The 19187-nt window shown below is 46.4% G+C and overlaps 1 protein-coding gene across 1 annotated transcript in view; it reads right to left on the bottom strand.

Annotated features, from left to right (window-relative positions):
• CYP2U1 (cytochrome P450 family 2 subfamily U member 1) overlaps positions 1 to 19187 on the bottom strand; it is a 228750-nt gene that overhangs the window by 20862 nt on the left and 188701 nt on the right. Inside the window, exon 3 of the mRNA XM_086962016.1 lies at positions 15420 to 15581. Within this exon, the coding sequence (XP_086818142.1) occupies positions 15420 to 15581 (162 nt within the window). The remainder of the gene's footprint in view (positions 1 to 15419; positions 15582 to 19187) is intronic.

A 19187-nucleotide genomic window follows, 5' to 3' on the forward strand; every position in this document is an offset into this window, starting at 1 on the left:
GAGTGGGGCTCAACACTGAGCCCGGAGGCACTCCCACACTCAGTGCAGGGATGTCCGCTGTAAAGGGCGGTGCCCAAACCGCCTGTCGACGGCCCTCCAAAAAGGAAGAAAACCACTTTAAAACCATGCCCCCGATTCCACATTCCTCCAGCCTCTGGAGGAGTCGCCCATGGGGCACGGTATCAAAAGCTGCTGAGAGGTCCAGCAGTATCAAGACTGCTTTACCCCCTCGATCCAGCGTACCTTTGATATTTTCTGAGACCTAAAGTAAAGTGGTTTCAGTGCTATAATTAGCCCTGAAACCCGACTGGCTGGAGTGAAGAACATTGGTGGCCTCAATAAACTTTGCAATAACCTTATTTACATACTTCTCCAAGGTTTTAGCGAAAAAGGGGAGCAATGTAATAGGCCTATAATTACTGGCCACCATAGGATCCGCTGAGGACTTCTTCAGAAGAGTTACAATTTTTCCCACTTTCCATCTGGCCTGGACCTGTCCACTAGAAAATGAGAGGTTCAGAACATTTTTCACAGCAGGATTTAAAACTTCAGCGACACCAGCTATTATCTTAGCTGGGCAAGGATCTATAGGGGACCCAGATTTTAATGTCTTCATAATAGTAAGTGAAGTATCCAGAGACATCGGGGAGAATTCTAGCAATAATTCTTTGCTGAGGTCTTCCTTCGGAAGAAAACTATCGTTCCGATTCAGAGCATCAGGCACATCAAAGGTCTCTTGAATGGCCTTAATCTTGTTGTGAAAAAATTCAGCAATCTGAGTGGTCCATTCGAGGGTAGGAGCGAAAGGTCTTTGAGTAACTATAGGTGAAACAAAGTCCTTTACAATCTTAAAAAGCTCCCTGCCACTATTACTGGCTGAATCAATTTTAGTGGTCAGGTACCTCATTTTCTCCTTGCGTACCTTAAGATAGTGCACTTTAAGTGCCAGTTTATATGCCCGTTTGTTCTCCGAATCAAAACCTTTCCTCCATCTGCGTTCCAAACATTTACAGGCACTCCTACTTTTCTTCAGGGCTTCTGTAAACCAAGGAGCAGAGATATTTTCTCTAGAGGTCCTCTGTACCCTAGGAGGGGCAAGATACAATGCCCAATTCTGCAACCACTCCTCGAGACTAGATGTAACGTCTTCAAGAGACCCTTCTCCAGGAATCGGATGAGAGTCCAATATATCAGCCAAAGCGTTGGGAATAATACGTTTAAAGGATCTTAATTCCTTCATTTTTTTCCCGACCTTGGATAGACACCTGGAAGTAGCTTTCTCCATCTGAAATGTTAACATAAAGTGGTCAGACCATGTGATGGGGAGGGGATCATCAAGGGTAATATGGCATGTGGAAAAAATCTGGTCCAAAATATGCCCTTTTTCATGGGTGGGAGATATAACATACAATGACATACTAAAAATATCCAAACATTCACATAGCTTCTTGGGATCAGGGTCTTCGTTTTGATCTAAATGGAGATTAAAATCTCCAAGTACCAGACATTGGCTGAATCTCGTAGCAATAGGTTCTATAACATGGCCAAAGGTCTCTAAAAAGCGTCCCGCCAGCCCTGGAGGACTATAGATAACTACCCCAGCCATAGACTGGTGGGCAGAGATTGATAGAAGAAAGCCTAAACCTTCTGCACCCTCGAGGCCAATGATAGGTATAGGTGAGCAAGGGAGGGAGTTCTTAAATATAATTGCTACACCTCCTCCTCGATTGCCCAATCTATCGTTCCTAATTATTCTATAATTTGGGGGTATGGCGTTCCCTAAGGTGGGGTTGGATCTCTCATGAAGCCAGGTCTCGGTGATGAATAAAACATCCGGCTTGGCTTCAACTAGTAAGTCAAAAATTTGGGATTCATGCTTCTTTACAGATCTAACATTGATAAGCATAGCCTTAAGCTTTTCCTCACTAAAGACCCACGAGGATGTTTGTGATATAGGAATGCGTTCATTTCCCGCTAAGACTCTTTCCTCTCTCCCAGAACAAGCAGCCTCCCAGTTGCAGGTGTTACATCTCAAGAGCTCCAAGTCAGTAGGTAGCTTTATAGAAGGACAACATTTGCTCCAGTTCCTAATCTTCATCAGGCTATCTCTGCTGTATCTGAGCAACTGTAGTTTCTTACCACAGTGAACTCCTAACGCACGGACGGCAGCTCCTGCGCCGGGCGCTTTCGGGACGCTGATGGGCGCAGACGGGCTTGCCTTTGGCGCACCAGTGGCGCAACAGTGGTGCGCCCGCTGCGCGCTAGCGCAGCGTCCCGCATCATCCCCTCCAGAGCGACTAGACCGCCCGGCAGGAGGAAAAATGGCGTCTCAGGCGTGCAGTCCCGAGCAATCTGCCCCCGGTTCGCGTCCCCCGTAGTGAAAGTAATACACCGCCCCCCCAATTCAATTCCCACACACAGCAGAAATAAACACAATAGAACAATTTAAAATAGCAGCTGGCGAAGTAATTCTAAAAATTGTGCAAGATAGGCAGATTTAAAAAGACGATCTTTAGAGTGAGTAGAGGCAGGGAAGGCGTCTGCTCTCAGCTAGGGTCGTGCACGCTGGCGCAGCGTCCCTCTTTATCCCCTCCAGAGCGACTAGACCGCCCGGCAGGTGGAAAAATGGCGTCTCAGGCGTGCAGTCCCGAGCAATCTGCCCCCGGTTCGAGCCCCCCGTAGTGACCGTAATACACCGCCCCCCAATTCAATTCCCACACACAGCAGAAATAAACACAATAGAACAATTTAAAATAGCAGCTGGCGAAGTAATTCTAAAAATTGTGCAAGATAGGCAGATTTAAAAAGACTATCTTTCGAGTGAGTAGAGGCAGGGGAAACGTCTGCTCTCAGCTAGATGTGAAGGTTTAAGAGTCCACTAGATAAGCTACAACACATTAAATAGATGGAATGTCAAACTGTTTTTTTGTATAAAAATAGAAAATAATGTAAAAACACATTAGATATAAAGATGTATGTACAAAGAGTGCTATCCAGTAAATGACACACATATATACACAGCATACAACACAAAAATATAGCTGCAAATAATAGTCGACCACATTACGGTTCACAATGACTAAACGATAACAAATGTCATATTGTTCAAAGTTCATTTTAAGAACATAGAGGATCATGGTACACCCACCATATTATATGTACCATTGTTTGCAATCTACAGTATAAAGGATGCGTGCGAACTATGGTAAAAAAGAAACATTCTAGGAAAGCGAAAAGAAATATCTTGGAATAAACGTTAAAGAGTTATAGGGCCAGGGAATGTTGTTTTTCCTCTTGGTTTTGCAGATACCCAAAAATTGAAAGGCTCTCAACCCCAAGATGCTCGCATCACTGTCAACTGCTGCCTGTCACACGAGGGCAAGGGGCAGACTTGCCTGCGGGGAAGTTGGAATGGAGGCCCGCAGGCAAACCACATGAAAACACAAGGCTATTTTACTCCCTAGCAGGGTCCGCAAGTGTGGTTTAGACTAACTTTTTCAGCAATCTTACAACTAAGGGTGGTGATGAGTCTGGACTCACAACACTCCATGTGGGTGTGAGGGGGTACTAGAACATGTCAAATACGGGGTGAGGTCCAACCAAGGTGAACAAATAAAAAGCTGGCACAGAGAAGGAGTATGCTGTTCAGGTAGTCTCCACTCAGCTCACCTGCAATTGGTAAGTGGTTCTTGTGCTTTTTGACCAGGTCTCTGGTGATTCATAGAGATGGCTTATTGATGCTCTATGTCTGCGTTGTTGGCCTCTTTGGGCTGGCAGCTGGCCTATGTGCAGGCTAGGTCCACAGCATCAGCACAGCAGGTGAGCAGAGCCATGCCAGCCAGCAGGTACCAGGGAATACCACAGAGCATGCTCATCGGCAAGGTCATCACTCAGCTCATTTGCACCTCGTAGACGGTTCTTGACCAGCCATCCTTCGCTCTCTGGTGTGGGGAAAAGAGGGCATCTTTTTTTCTTTCTGTCCATGTCTTTCAACTTCTTGGAAATAAACAGGGATTCTATGCTGGCAAGGTCAGGAGCCCTAGAATGGCAGAGAAACAGAAGTGCAGCATGGCATCTTGCTTAGTCGCAGCCTTGATGAAACGGCCAGAACTCAGCGGTGTCTTCAGAAAACCCCACATGAGTCCATACAGGTTTATTTCAGTTGAAACGTCGCCTTTTGCTTGAGGAGTTCCAGTGTACAGGTTCAGCTCTTAGAAGTTGGGCAATCGGCCAAAAAGCAAAGAGCATTTTCAGTTTTCTTAAATTCAATTAAATAGGGTCGGGTAGTTTTTATTTTTAACTGCACAGAGGATGCTGTGTATTGCAGACACTGCCATGTTCCCAGACTAGACTTGTAGGCTTGTGCGTACATAACACTAGGCAGATCTACTGAATCTCCCTTACCAATGGCATCCATAGTAAGCACTAGTTTCTCTAGTTTGGTGAAGGTAGGGGTGCTGTGCATTTTAGAGTGATACATCCTTATGTTGTCGAAGAACATGGTTCATTTGGATGAGTTCTACTAGTCACAGCCAAGGAAGGAAGGGCTCTTGGTATACATTTTGCAACTCTTCTCCTTTTGCTATGCTTCTTAGAAGGTATGGTTCTGCAAGGCCTTATTTAAAATGCTCTTATTACAAATAAGTAAAACAGGAGTCGAGGCTAGAGTTTCACCCCGTCCCACAGTGCTCCATTTGCAAGCGTTACCTTGTAGAACTACAGCAAAGGCCCTGCAACCTTTCTATAGTGATCGTGCAGGTGCAAATGGTGAGATATGCAATCGTTCAGGGTATTTTATTTGATTCTCAGAGTACGGTAAAAGCATGGATTGGAACACAATGACTTTTTCGTTGAATGATATCATTTCTTGGATGCTCCATTGAGTTAAGTTCACATGGCTTTTGATCAAAATGTTCAAAGTCTACCATGTCTATGTGTGTACTCACAGAAGATGGTTTGGCAATCTCTTTTTATTGACACAATAAAATTCGATACCAAGCTTATTGAAATCCAGTCTTGAATCTGGTAATGGAGTGCCACAGAATTACAATGCAAGGGTATGGACATTTGTAAATATATTTTATGGGTTATGTTTTAAACATCTGTTAAACAAGGAGAAGCTATGAGCTTTAATTCTCCTTGATTATTCCTAAACACATTTTCACAATTAAGACTGTGCATTTCGCTTTTGAGTAAAGTGCTGCTAAGTGACAAGTCTTTAAGAGGCACACTTGGCCATTAACTTTTTAAAGGATTATTTTGGGAGCAGGGCTTTAGAAATGAAATTTGGAAAAAATGCATTAAACCTATTTTGACCAATATGCGGGATCAAATGTGTTTAAAACGCATTGTTTTCTCTTTTAAAATATTTCTGTTTCACTTTCAGTATATTCCAGAATATTTTCAGGCCTTCATGAAGGAGACTCTTAAGGTAATCCAATCTCCCAGTCCATTATGCCATTTTTATTTGAACATTAATTTTCCAACACATAGTTACAGTAAATTTAGTACACATTGCAGATGATCAGTATTTCAATTCTCATTTTACATTACCTGGCACTGCCAAGCACATTTTCTTATTTGCTCCTACAGCACTACCCATAAATATTTAAGTTTAAATATGACCAATATACTCTCATGAATAAGTGTACATCGCTACTATCAACAAAACTGGGCATGTCAAAGGAGGGAAACATCGTTTACAATGCGCGGATTACATCGCGGTTTTCACAACGCAAGTCGTTACAACGACTTGCGCTAGATGGTGCTCTAGGACAAGGAATAGGTTAATTTACTATCTAACACCTTCCCTACTGTACGTAGACTGGAGTTGGAATAGTAAACTATACTACTCCTAAGTCCAGCGCCCTCCAACGCAAGTCGTTGTAACAACTTGCGTTGTAAAAACCGCAATGTAATGTATTGCGATGTAAATGTATGCGTTGTAACGTCATACATCCGTCAAAGGACTAGACATCCTCTGCTGTACCCTCTACCTCTACCTACCAGAGCAGCTCCAAGATGTCTGTGGGGCATGCCATCGCTGATGGAAATACAGAGTATTTGCTGGTACTTTACAGGATACAGAATATAACAAATCCTGCAGCCAATGCTTGGTCGTTGGGACAGAGCCTTTACCCTAGCTCCATACTACTCTCCTTCTAGTGGGCATCCGATCTTGCAACACTTTATTCTGGGTTATGCTGTGAAATCTCCTACAAAACCCAGTAGTGTTAATAGAGGCAAAGCCGCTACCTCCTTACCCATTATCTATAAGAGTAGATAAAAAATAGCTGTCCAGTATCCCAGAAGCATAGATTATGACGAATGTATGATACCTGCCTTTGGAAGTTTACATCTACTTTAACTTTCATATGCGCCATAGTCATGCAGTACCATTGTAACGGTCTATAGCAGAGTCTATGTAGGTATTGCAGCTTCTGGTGTTTGTTATTGCTAGTGATGGGTCCTTCCCATTCACATTCAGAATTCTACTGTATATTCGAGAGACTGATGGCCTGGATTAGCACTCCTAATCTTCTCTGTAAGAAATTGGTAATCCAGGGTTTTCAGGTGAGTATTATACAAGTCCTTCATCAGTGTGCTGTGGATTCAGAAATGTAGGATCATATTTAAAGGTGCAACAACTCGTAGCATCTTATAGGATGCAAGAATTAAGCAGAGGTTCAGGCTCAATATGGCAAATTGGAGCAGCTTTCCTGTGATCAATGACCCGCAGGTCAGCCTATCATGCTTGACTATGTTGTTCTGGTATATTGGTTGCAGTTATCCTTCAAAGTTCCATCAAATCTGTTTGGCTTATTCAAAATCAATGTCACTCAGGCGTTGTTGCTCTACCGAAAGTCAATCGGAAGTCTCCTCTTTGCATCAGACCGGTGAAGACTACAGCTGCTTCGGACAAGTGATCCCAGCTCTCGCAGTTGGGGAATGTTTTCTTCTGGTCGGTGGCACTGGAGAGTGGTACTTGGGTATGGCCAGCCACAGCCAGCAAAGGTCCTCTGACAATTCGTTATGAACTTGGTTTCTTTGTCAGAAAGGGAGGTCAGGAGACTCTCGGGTTCACATAGGTCAGCTTTGAACAAACTCCCTTTGTAAACTGCTTCTTCTGGGCTGCTCTTCTCTTTCTAAAGTTACTCCTTTCTACTTCCTTGGCAGATCTTCAGCAAATTGTGCAGATTTTAAACAGTGTCCCTTCACTTCTAGGAGACTGGCAGTTAGCTATAGCATCCCTGGATCATAGCAGCTCCTCGGATGTGAAGCAGAGTACCCCTCTCCTTCGTCAGTGAAGAAAGTTGGAAGTGGAACGAACTTGACAGCTGGCCACCAGCTCATTGCCGATAAGTGCCAGTACATCTTTAGAGTAATGACAATCTAGTCAGACTGGGTCAGATGTCTCCTCCTTAGAAAAGATCCACAGCCTTGCCCTGCTCCAGAATACACAGTGGGAGTATGGACACATGCTTACATGGCTGCATAACAGTTGTCCAGGACAGGAACGCCCCACGATAAGGATACTGTGGTTACTTTTTGCCAAGCCACTGCACAGCTTGACACAGGGGATAATACATCTCAATAAGTCCTCTTTAAACCATCTTTCCCTTCTTTGCACTGGTGAACCCCATGAATAACTGATCATGAAAATGGTACTCTTTAGATCCATCAGTAGAAAAGAAACTAAGGGCACTCTGTGGGTCCACCCAGTGAAGTCTCTCCTCCGAGAGGTTTCTGGGGTGGTCAGAAGGAAGAGGACATCATCCTTGTATAGTGCCATTTTATTGGAGAGTCCTGCCCCCGCTCAAAACCATGGATCTGAGCGTCCATCCTCATCCACACCGCCAATGGTTACATGGCACGAGAGAACAGCAGGGGAGACAGGGAGAATCCTTGCCTAGTCCCCTGTTGAATAGGGAAGGAGTCCAAACAAGCCCCCGCCACCCACACAGCCGCTGTCAAATAGTATATAGTAGTCTCAGACAGGATTGAAATCTTGGGAGGAAATTTAAGCAGCGAAGAAGAGTGAACAAATATCCCAAACTCACTCAAACAAAGGCCTTGTCAATGTCAGCCAGAAGAACCAGAGTGGGCCCCTCCAACCTATAGGCTAACGGCAAGACATTATATAAGTGCCAAATATTGTGCTGTATAGCAAGATGTGACAAAGTCGGCCTGGTCGAATTTAACCAAGTCAGGACAAATTAACCTCCTCACCAGCGCCTTCGCAAGGATCTTCACCTCTAAATTTAAGGAGGAAATTGGGCGATAGGTTGTCTACTGGCCGGCCAAGGTTATGGAGCATTGCTATCTCAGCATGTCACCAGTCAGGAGGGAGAGCGGCACCGCCAACAGCTGACTTAATCACCCCCAACATGTGCTCCTGCCGTTTAGGCATAAAGGCCTTAAAGAACTCACCTGGGTCCCATTAGCCCCCGGGGTTTTCCCAGGGTGAAGGCACGCCAGGGTCGATGAGAGTTCATCCCCACTGACAAGCCCCGTCCAATAAGTCACGATCTGAAGATGAGAAGGTTCAAAGGGGAAGTCAGCACAAATTCCTCTATTTGTTCCCAAGGCAAGACCTCCTGTCTAGCGTACACATCTTGGAAATGGGCAGCAAAACTGCAGGCCACCGCCTTCGGATCAGTGAGCAGAGCACCCGCTATATACCATAAAAAGAGGAACAAAGGAATTATAGAGAGGATCCTGACACAATCTATGAAGCATTTTGCTTGACTTGTCTCCCCATTGGTATGTGCTGCTCTGGGCCGCCTGCAAGGACTGTTAGCCTCCCACAAGAGGGTCTATTGATATTGCTGTGGCAAAAGACCAAGTTGTCTATCCGCCAGCCACCCCTCTCCTTAAAACATGACCTCTAAATCTGCCATCCGGGTCGCACGATTCACCAAATCCTGCTCCCGACTTTGCTGCTCCCCAGTACAGAAGCTAATATCCGCTCCCCGCAGTGTGGGTTTCAGAGCCTCCCACAGGGTCGTCCGGGGCTTCGCTGAACCAATGTTAATTGCAAGATATTCCTCTTTGGAGCGCTCAATGCAGAGTCTATAAGCTGTATTTTGTAAGGTGTCAAGGCGACAAGCACCAGGGGAATGCCGGTTGCCAATGGCGCACAGGGAGTTGGATGGCCACCGGGGAGTGAAGGGAGAGTCCTGGGCCAGCAAAGACATCTGTAATTCTATGCAAGAAGAACGCAGAATTAAAAAATAATAAAGGCGTCATGCACTGGGAAGAAAAAGGTGTAGCCCCCTGAAGTGGGTGGTGCACCGTCCAGACTTCAACCAAACATAAGGAGGACATCTAAGGATGGCAGAGGAGTTCTACTAGATCCAGGGGGAGGCCTGTGTGCACACAACCTATTCACTGAATGATCCATAATATAATTCCAGTCACCCCCAATCACTGAGAGCCTCTCATGAAGTTAACCCCAAACTGATCATTGGGTCAATAAAAGACTGACAACGGGGAGAAGAGGTGTACATGCAAAGAAACACAAGGGATTCCCCATATAACATACCTGTCACAGCCTTATATCGACCCTGGTGGCCCACAGACGTCTTAACAAGCTGAAATGGAACTTGATTCCTAATTAAGATGCAGGTGCCTCCGGACCCCATGGTGAACCCGGAGTGGGAAACCTGTGTGTAACCAAACCGGCCCAAACAAGGGACCTTGTTGCCCATTAGTTGGGTCTCTTGGAGTATTAGGACCTCAGCCCCCACCCTTTAAGCGTGCTTCAGAACTGCCCCCGCTTGACCTTGTGGAGCAAGCCATTTACATTCCAGGACACCACATGAAGCAGATCCAGGGAATCATCTACTATAGGGCCACTATCAGCATACTAGGGTAGAATTTTCGGCAGGTAGGGCTGGCAAATGGAGAAACATGTAGCAGGTGTGCAAAAGTAACAAAGGGAATAATAATAACAATTTGAATAAAGCAAAAGAATCCCAAACACCCCCCACCCCCAAACTTCGAAAAACAGGAACAGACTGAGGTTGAGAGTTGGGAAACTAGTATAAGAGTCTCATAGTTTGGCAGTCGCTAGTCGTCATAGCGACATCGGTGAGCGTCGCAGACATCAGAGGGATTCATGTCTTATGGAAATTTCCTAAAAAGGGCGCAGATGCTGCCCCGAGTTTCCGAGGGCTCCCCACCATACACTGGGCCCCCCCCCCCCCCCCAAGCCAGGAGCTTCTCCACAATGATGGAGATCTATTGTGTCTTTTTTTTGGGTCTTGGCAGGTCGATTTTGTCAGGCTCCTTGAGACGAGTGAAAGTACATTGCGGGGGAGTATGCAGATTTAGATCAATACGTTCGTCGGTCCATTGGAAGATGTCTCAAAGAAGAGTGTCTGCGAGTGGTTTATATGACCTTTAGCTCAGCCAGATATAATAACATATATATTATGTTTAAGCCAATAAGGCGTTGTTGCTGCACCATCCTGCTATAGCCAGGGAAGATCATGATGGTGTGGGATTGGTAGGGGATCTGGTCTTGAAGCCGGGCTTATTTTAGAACACTGTCCCTGTCCATATGATTGAGGATCTTGCAATGAAAAGATAGGTTCGGGCGCCAGGCGGAGAGCACTGTATAAATGCCATGTGGGCCTCCTCGATAATGAAACAGGAAGATAAGTCCGCTGAAGTGGAGCCATTGGTCAAGGAAGCATTCCATTGAGGGACCCTCACACCTCTCAGGAAGCCCACACACCTTGGGTTAATATGGCAGGCCCAGCCCTCTGCGTCCTCCACTCTTGCTGCCAGCTCCTTGGTCACAGCAGTGAGTTTAGTCACAGTCTGCTGTAGGGTACAAAGTGAGTCTTTCACACCAGACAGCCTGGTTTACATCTCTATAATCCGCTTGACGACCTTCCTGAGGTCCTGGCGAAGCAAGTGGACATCAGCACCCACCCCCACACCTCTGATTTTAGCATCCAACATTCCAGCAACTGTGTGATAGCTGCCAGTAGGGTGACAATGTCTAGAGTTGAACCATCTTATCCACAGCCCCCAACAACAAAAGACGATCCTCCGGGCTGTGCATATTTGTCTAGAGAACTCTGTTTGGCACCGGGAGGGACCTCATCTTTGGCCATGATGGCAGGTATGGCAGAAGGCACAACTGTTTAACCTCTGGAGCTTGCAGGACCAGCGCTGACCACCCAACCCCCACCGCAGCAAGGTGGGAGGGGTAGCAAAAGCAGTCAGATCTCAGGCCCCTCCACTGTAGTGGCAGGGCATAGTACTCCTCAAAGGCCCCAGAGAGTGTGTCGAAGGATACTGGAGCAATGCAGAATAGCCTGGCCGTCTCTGCAATGGATACACCCTGCCTAGCGGGGCCACCCTAACAGGGTTACCCACTGCTATACTAGATAGGTCAACTGGGCACACTGGTGAGCAGGAACAGTAGTGGCCAGGCACCCCAGATGAGGAAACTTCAGTACAATTTGCCTCGGGCCTGTCACTTCTCAAACAGGAAGTGCAGACATACTCTTGCAGATGGTATCAGAATTAGTGCAGAAGCCCCAGTATGTCTCACCTGGCGATCAGAGCATAGCCTGATGGTGTTATCCAATCTCCATCCAGGACCCAGGCCCAGAAGACAAGTCTGCTCCCACTAGGGTAGTAAAAAGTCACCCCCCCCCACGGCCAGGGGGGACGAAATCACAGGAGGGGGGAGACCTGATGCACCTCTCAGTCTTGCCAACAATTTTACAATACAGAGGCCACAGCCCCACAGGCCCGCTGCGTAGGCGTCAGGAGGCTGGAGTTCACTCTTCCTCAAGTCGCCCTGGGACCAGCCATCTCTTTATCAGTGAGACAATGTGTCTCCAGGAGAGTCCGCAAGGGTCACATCAATTTCAATGCACAGCTCCCTCAGCGATAGGCTCAGGACCGCGGGGCAGCTCCTTGCTCCTGGACACACTGAAAGTCATTATGGAGTGGGTCTGCTCTGAGCAAAACAGCTGAGGGCGACTTCCGCATCAGGCTTGGGAGAGCTGAAGAGAACACCAGGGTGGGGTGGGGGAAGGCCCAGCAAGATAGTCCTCATCAGTCCCCCGGGACAAAGTCCCCCGTACCGGCATCCACAGCGGCTGCTCCTGGGCTCACAACCACACCCCTCATGCCTAGATACCTTAGGTAGACTTCATGCAAGCCTGTAAATAACATCTTTTTTTCTGCAGAAATGGCATAGTTTGAAGAAAGTGATCTTCAGACCTCTTCCAGGCAGACTGCCCTGAAAGAACATTTTGGGGTTACTAAGACACCAATAAAAAATCTGAGAGTGGAGCTCCAGGTCCACATTGAAGGATGCAGAAAGAACTGAGTGTGCAGGGGTGACACTTCTATTTGGCTCCATTCCATTATTTTCAATGCCTGGTGGTGGCACTTGCTGTGTTGCCTGCCTGTCAGCTGTGTGAAGTAGGTATACACGTCCATCCAGAACGGGCGCAGCGCCACACACTGTCAAATCATGTGGTAAAAGTTTGCATGTTTGGTTCTGCACCTGTAGCAAAGGTGAGACGATCAAGCGAACATCTCATGTAGACGCTCTGGGGAAAGCTATGTGCAATGAACATAGATAAGTTGTAGCAATTATAGACATGCAATCCTCGAAACTGAAGGGATATGCCCCAGTGTCTTGCCCCAATCAGTGTTGGTCAGGTCAATGAGCAGATCATAGCTCCATTTGTCTTTTAGGTCTAGCAGCATGGATTTCATCGCTTTGCCCATTGCTTAGTACACATTAGTCACCCAATGGCGTTTCGGGCTCCATGTCAGCACTTTCTAAAGCACAGCGTTAGCCTCCAGCTCTTTGTTCTGGCCCCTCCCTCATCTTTGCAGTGGCTCGTTTGAGTGCCCCATGAGTCAGAAACTGTCCTGCTTATATTTCATAAGTGTCCTATAGATTCTCAAACAAAATCATCCCATCTGTGAGCAACTGGGTCAGTGGAGCACCATGGCCGCCACCACTGCGAACAGTGCGATGTGAGCCCCAACTTTGGCAAAAGCAACAGACACCACGGTGGTAGGTCAGGGGAGTATGCCATTCCCACTCGCAGACTTAGTTGATAGCGTGCCCAGCCGTGCCAGGCCACCCGGAGCAACAGTGGAGCATGTCCTCCAGCAAGGCCTCTTGTTCAATCACATCGCGCTCAGCAGGTAATACAGCTTGTAATCTGGTTCCCCAATCCCTCTAATTCCAGGGGCATGCACAATTTATGTAATGCCACTTGTCATCACCCCAAAGCTGATCCAAGCTCAGACTGCCAGTTGTCCAGCTCACAGACCACAGTCTGCCATAGCAGCAATGGTAGGTTGGCAAATAATTCTAGGAGTGGTGGTAGTGTTATTATCTTCGCCAGATCCACTTGTCCTATTGGAGATAGCAGAGGGACTGTCAAAACTATGAAGGCGCATGTAGTAATGCGATCACCCTGCCTGGATTTCGCTCTCCTGCGTCCGATGGATCCATTTACACCTGGACCTTCAGATATCTGAAGGAATGTGGAGCAACCAGCACACCGAGCAACTCCACCCCTGAGAGCATGATCACCCCACATCTGCCGGTGGGAAAGATGCATGATTTTGAAAAGTTCATGCTCAGACCCAAGAGCTCATTTAATAGCTCCACTATCTACCCAATGGGCAGCAACCCAGTGGCAGCGTCATGCAGATATATTAGAATATATAAAGGGATATGATGTATTTCTGGCCGTTCGCCTTCAGTCAGTGTTCTCCATGCAGTGTGCGTATTTTGCTAGCCAACGGTTCCAGGGAAAGTGATGACCACAATGGGGATAGCGTGCGACCCTGATGGGTGCCTAATGTATGGGCCCCTGATCAGAGTGTTTGTGACCAATGTGGACCCTTGCTCTGGGGAGCGAATAAAATACATGTATTTAAGCTATTAGGTCGCAGACAAACCCCATAAGATAGAGGACCACAAATAAGTAGGACAATGGAAGGCTATTGAAGGTTTTATTCATATCCACTGACAGCGCTGCCTCCCGATCAAGTCCAGCTGGCAGTACATCCATCATGTGGAATAACCGCTGTATATTCATGGAGGTGATTCTTTCCAAGACAGAACTACACTGGTCTGTGGGGACCAGAGTGGGCAGACAGTGTAGGATTCAATTCGTAATAATCTTGCCCAGGATCTTCCAATTCAGGCTGAGGAGAGACCGAGGTCTGTAAATACTCCTGTCCGACAGGTCTACCCCTGGTTTCGGGATCACAGCAATGATCACCTCTGAAAGGTCTTAGGCAGGGAGCCCGCCCTTGTGTGGCCCAATACATTTTTATCAGGGGTTTGGCCAGTTACTCTTGTGCACATTTGTAAAATTCCAGAGGAAGGCTGTCACTACCTGGAGTCCTCTCCATTGCCAACTGTTTGATGGCACGTCCGATTCCTCCTTCCGAAACTGGTCCCTCCATGAGGCAGCTGGTCCAGGATCAGCATGGTTAGGAGAATGTCGGCTAGCAAGGCAGTCAAACGCTCTTCTGATGCCTCAATGGTCGAACTGTACAACGATTGGTAGTAGCCCAAGAATACCTGTCTATACACATAGTGTTCGTCTGGGTGGCAAATTGTCATGATGGTGCGATGATCTCCCTCTGCTGCGGAAGCCTGCCATAAGGCACCCTGAACGGTCCCCGTCAGCGTGTTCCTTCGACAGGTACTCACGGTAATCATACAGGGCGAGCCTGGCCAATACCTCTGCGTGCTCCTGTTGTAGGTGCATCAAATCGCGATGAGTCGCTGTTTCCGCTACTGTGCGAACCTCCAGTCCACACAGCTCATGCTCTTTCCAGGTAAGTTGAGCACTCTTCATCAAGGGCACCCCGCATTCAATCCTAATACATATTCCCCCGATATACACCTTGAACGCATCTCAATCTATCACTGGTGACAAATGTGTGTTGGCAATGACCTCAAAGAAATGGATAATTTCCTCTCTCACCTACAAAGTTAGAATTTTACATTATCTCAGCTGGGAGCATAAGTGAGCTTCTAGATCTGTGATGAAAATCCCTAAACTTATTTTCAGAATTAGAAAGTTAAACTTTTTAAGTGACCAGGCTTTGCGATACATAGTTTGCCAGTAAGATTTTAAAGCATTTTCGGTGAGTTTGGGCTTTAGAAATGAAATCTGAACACTCTGAATGTATAAAGCTTTTACTTATGAGTAAGCTAATTTTTTAAAGATGTGCAGCAAATTCTCTTTATGTTTATTGTTCCACACTGTATCAGTTTTTAGTGGGTGCGGTATTACCACTCTGAATATTGCAGGGCTCACAACGAGCCGCATGTCACTATAGAGAACACCTGCTTAACTTAAGGGTACAGTACAGTATGATAAAAGAGTATGCACAGTAAATACCTGTGTTTTCAGAGGCCATGTGGGGAACGGAAAGAGGAACAACCACTGTCATCCTCTGCACTTCCATGATAGTTGCTTCTGTGAATGGCATTGAAGGCTTGTCAGTTAACGATGGGGGGCGCTCACGGCCGATCACCGCATCGATTTCCGCTTGCACCTTTTCTATTAAGAAAAAGAAAAAACAAAGACATAAGAGCACAGTCAGGAAGGAAGGGGTGTCTGTATCCTAGCTGATGTGGAGAACGTTTTTATGGAAAAACCTTATAACTGAAATGCTGTACTGATGTTTGTAGAAATTATTCACCATCTAAACATGCCAGTTATATTTCAAAGCCCAAATTATTACTGGATACAAGGCTCAAGAAATAAAGTTTATGTAAGGCTCCCTAATGCATGAAAGCTCTCGAAGAACTACAGTGTCAAACACCTTCTTTTTCACCAGTCAATCTGCTGATTTTCTGGTCGGGTTTATGCTTCTGTGGTGACCTTTCACTAGAACATCCACCAATGTCTGGCTGTGTATCTCAGAAACACTCATTCTGATGGACTGTACAATTATTTTCAAGTCCATTGATTAAACGCGACAGGGCTCAACAGTGTCGCCATGATTTTAAGATTTTGAGGGTTGTTCTGCTTTAGAGATATTTCAGGCACACCGCGCATTGAAAGGTGAGTGAAAGTTAAGGTCTGCTTTAGTTCTAACACCATAAAGTGTTGAATAACCCTTACAATTGATATACAAAAACTCAGTTAAAGTGCTGTTAAGGTTACTAATTAAAATAAAGTTAATAGCAAACAAAACCCGAAATTGTCAAGTTAAGGCTAGGGCCATAATCCACAACTTGCAGACCATACACAATGATTGCTGATACTGCAGTAACCAGTGTGGCACCCCTTGTGGTACTGATGACGGTACTGCTGTACCAAACACCATTTAACAAAAAACAAATGACAAGGGGCTGGTCATAAACCCAGTGGCCAACTGCAATTTTGCAAGCTGTAGGCGGTGTGCAGAGGGGGTTGGTCATCTGCAGTGGGTTGGGCAGAAGAACATACACCTTCTCTTTAATCTGAAGTTTTCCTCCGTGAACAGGCAGAAATCCTGGCCTCCTGTGCAAATAAACTGGCTTCTAATGGAGGTTTCCTTTCATCTGCACTTGTTGAAGCTGGTGCATATGTTATTAGCTTTATAATGATCACAGGGGAAGAGAATGGTTTGTTTGCATGTTTAATAAGCTGTGTATTAAATTCACTTTGTGTAGCTATAGACAGTTTATTCAAATATTGCTCCACAGTTATCAAAAATAAGGAAACTGGATTCTGTTTGAGAATAAAATTCAATCTGTATAGCAACAGACTGCCTCTTGGATTTTATCACAGCCTTCCTGGAAGATTCTTCTAAAATCAACAAGTTGTGAATTTGAGCGGGGATGCTGGACTTGTGATACGACACATCCACTATTTTCTACCTAATATGGTCCATAAAATATGGGGTAGAGCTTGAAGTATATCAGTGGTCTGCAGTATAGGGAGTGGAGCTTCAATTGGGGAAATCTCTCAAATGAATGGGGAGATAGAAAGGTCCTCAAATTCTTTCAGGACCCTACTGATCTACAGCAGAGGTCTATTAGTAGGTTCAGAGATAGCAGAGTCCATGCTAGTTGTAATTTCTAGGCTACACAATAATGGCATTTTGAATGAGCAGATCCCCACCCCTCATGCGGAAATAGAGGTAAATGGTGCCATGTACACAAATCTAACCACTGTGACATCAATGTGGGTTCTATTTAATTCTACCATAGGTAACTGTAGGTAAATCACATCAATTCTAAGAGTATTACTAGATAAAATTAAGTTCATCTGGGCAGAGGCTTCTGTGGTTGGCGAATCTACTGTTGCTTGGTTGGAATTAGTACACTTCCACCCATGCTTCATACTTAATTTTGATTTTTCCAGCTGAGCGGTCTTAATCTTAGGACTTTTCTAAACATCTTTGTTATGTTAATGGTCCTTGATAGGAGCTTTTTATGTCACCCTTGGCAACTGAGTACATAAACTGCAGAGTACGTATTAGGGTACGCCCGTGTTGACTCTAATAGCAATATCCACGTGGATTAAATTAGCAAGAATACACTTTTTAATATTTAAATCAAATGAATTAATATATTTTTTAGGTTTCGCCTGGCCATAGCACTGCGCAGCAGTGCTCGCGCAGGCAAAATCTTATGATCCTACAGTGTGGGGCTTTGTCCCGCCTTCTCTTCCATTGGCTAGCTCCATAAATGGAGGCTAGCCATTGGAAGAGATTGGCTGTCAATCACTCTTTCCCCGTCAGAACGCGATTCGGGGGCATTTCTTGGTCTTTTTTTAAGTCCAGCCCCCCACACCCTCCTTCTCGCCGTCCCGTTGTCTGTGCCTTCTCCCTCCCGCCCGCCCACTGTCCGTGCCTCCTCCCTCCCGCCAGCCCACTGTCCGTGGCCTTGTTTTTTACTGCAGTTTAGTTAGTTACTGAAGTCAAAATGTAAACACAATTCAGCTGTGAAAGTCACGGACTTCCTAGCACGTTTGTTTTGAGTTTATTCGCTTTTTCTAGATTGATAACTCCCGCCCCCCACACCCTCCTTCTCGCGTCCCGTTGTCTGTGCCTTCTCCCTCCCGCCCGCCCACTGTCCGTGCCTCCTCCCTCCCGCCCGCCCACTGTCCGTGCCTCCTCCCTCCCGCCCACCCACTGTCCGTGGCCTTGTTTATTACTGCAGTTTAGTTAGTTACTGAAGTCAAAATGTAAACACAATTCAGCTGTGAACGTCACGGACTTCCTAGCACTTTGTTTTGAGTTTATTCGCCGAAACCTAAAAAGATGGAAAGGGCTCAACTGAAGTACTGATTGTTTTCAGAATCCATGTTGCAACATCCTGTCAGTTTCGTGAGGGGGTCTGATGATCAGTGTAACGATAAAGGCGACGTTGCTTGCGGGCAGGGGTTATCTTTCTCCAGAAGGCACCTTTGTAAGAGAGATTTATAGGACCAGCTCCAGGAAAGTACTTTCTGTCCCTCCCACCCGCCTAGTTTTATTCTTGAAAATGCTGCATAATAAATGCCGACATGATCCGTGACATACGCGTAAGTCTGCAACCTTAGCAGGCCCAGCGGCAGAGAGAGGCCGCCCTGCGCTGTGCAAGCTTCTTTGTGCACAGCGCCTCCCCACCCCTGGGCGCCTGCCTGTTTGATCGTGGACACGAGCGGCGCTGTGCACCTCCGTTTCATCCTCGGCCTGGGTCCTTGATTTGAACCTGTCTGGATCCCGTGAGTGGCTGCCGCGACCTAGGTCTTCAGGGAGCTTGCCAAGTGAACCACTAAAATACGGCTTTATTTGTATGACGTAAGGCCCAACAGAAAAAGACTCCTCTCTGTGCTGAAACACGACTGCCTGGTTTGGGGGACTCCAACCTATGGTTCACTGACTATGGCATTTTATGCATTATTTGCCCATCCCACGTTCACCAATCGCTTGCTCTCCTCAGTATTGACACTTTGCTGTCGACCTTGCTTGCCATTGCCGATTTGCTCATGGGGGCGGGGCCTTCCCCGAGGGATGTTTGTGTGGCCATAATCTGCCCTTCGAGTAGGGGTGGTGTGGAACTGCTTGTTGAGTGTGTTTCGCAGCAGGTGGGTTACCTAAGTGTGGTATTTTGAGCCCAGCCTGAAAATCTCACTGCAGGGGCCAGCTCACACCCCTGCTGTGATCTGTGGCCTCCAGCAACCCCTCCC

The sequence above is a fragment of the Lissotriton vulgaris genome, chromosome 3_1 (assembly GCF_964263255.1).
Source record: "Lissotriton vulgaris chromosome 3_1, aLisVul1.2, whole genome shotgun sequence".
Lineage (NCBI taxonomy): Eukaryota > Metazoa > Chordata > Amphibia > Caudata > Salamandridae > Lissotriton > Lissotriton vulgaris.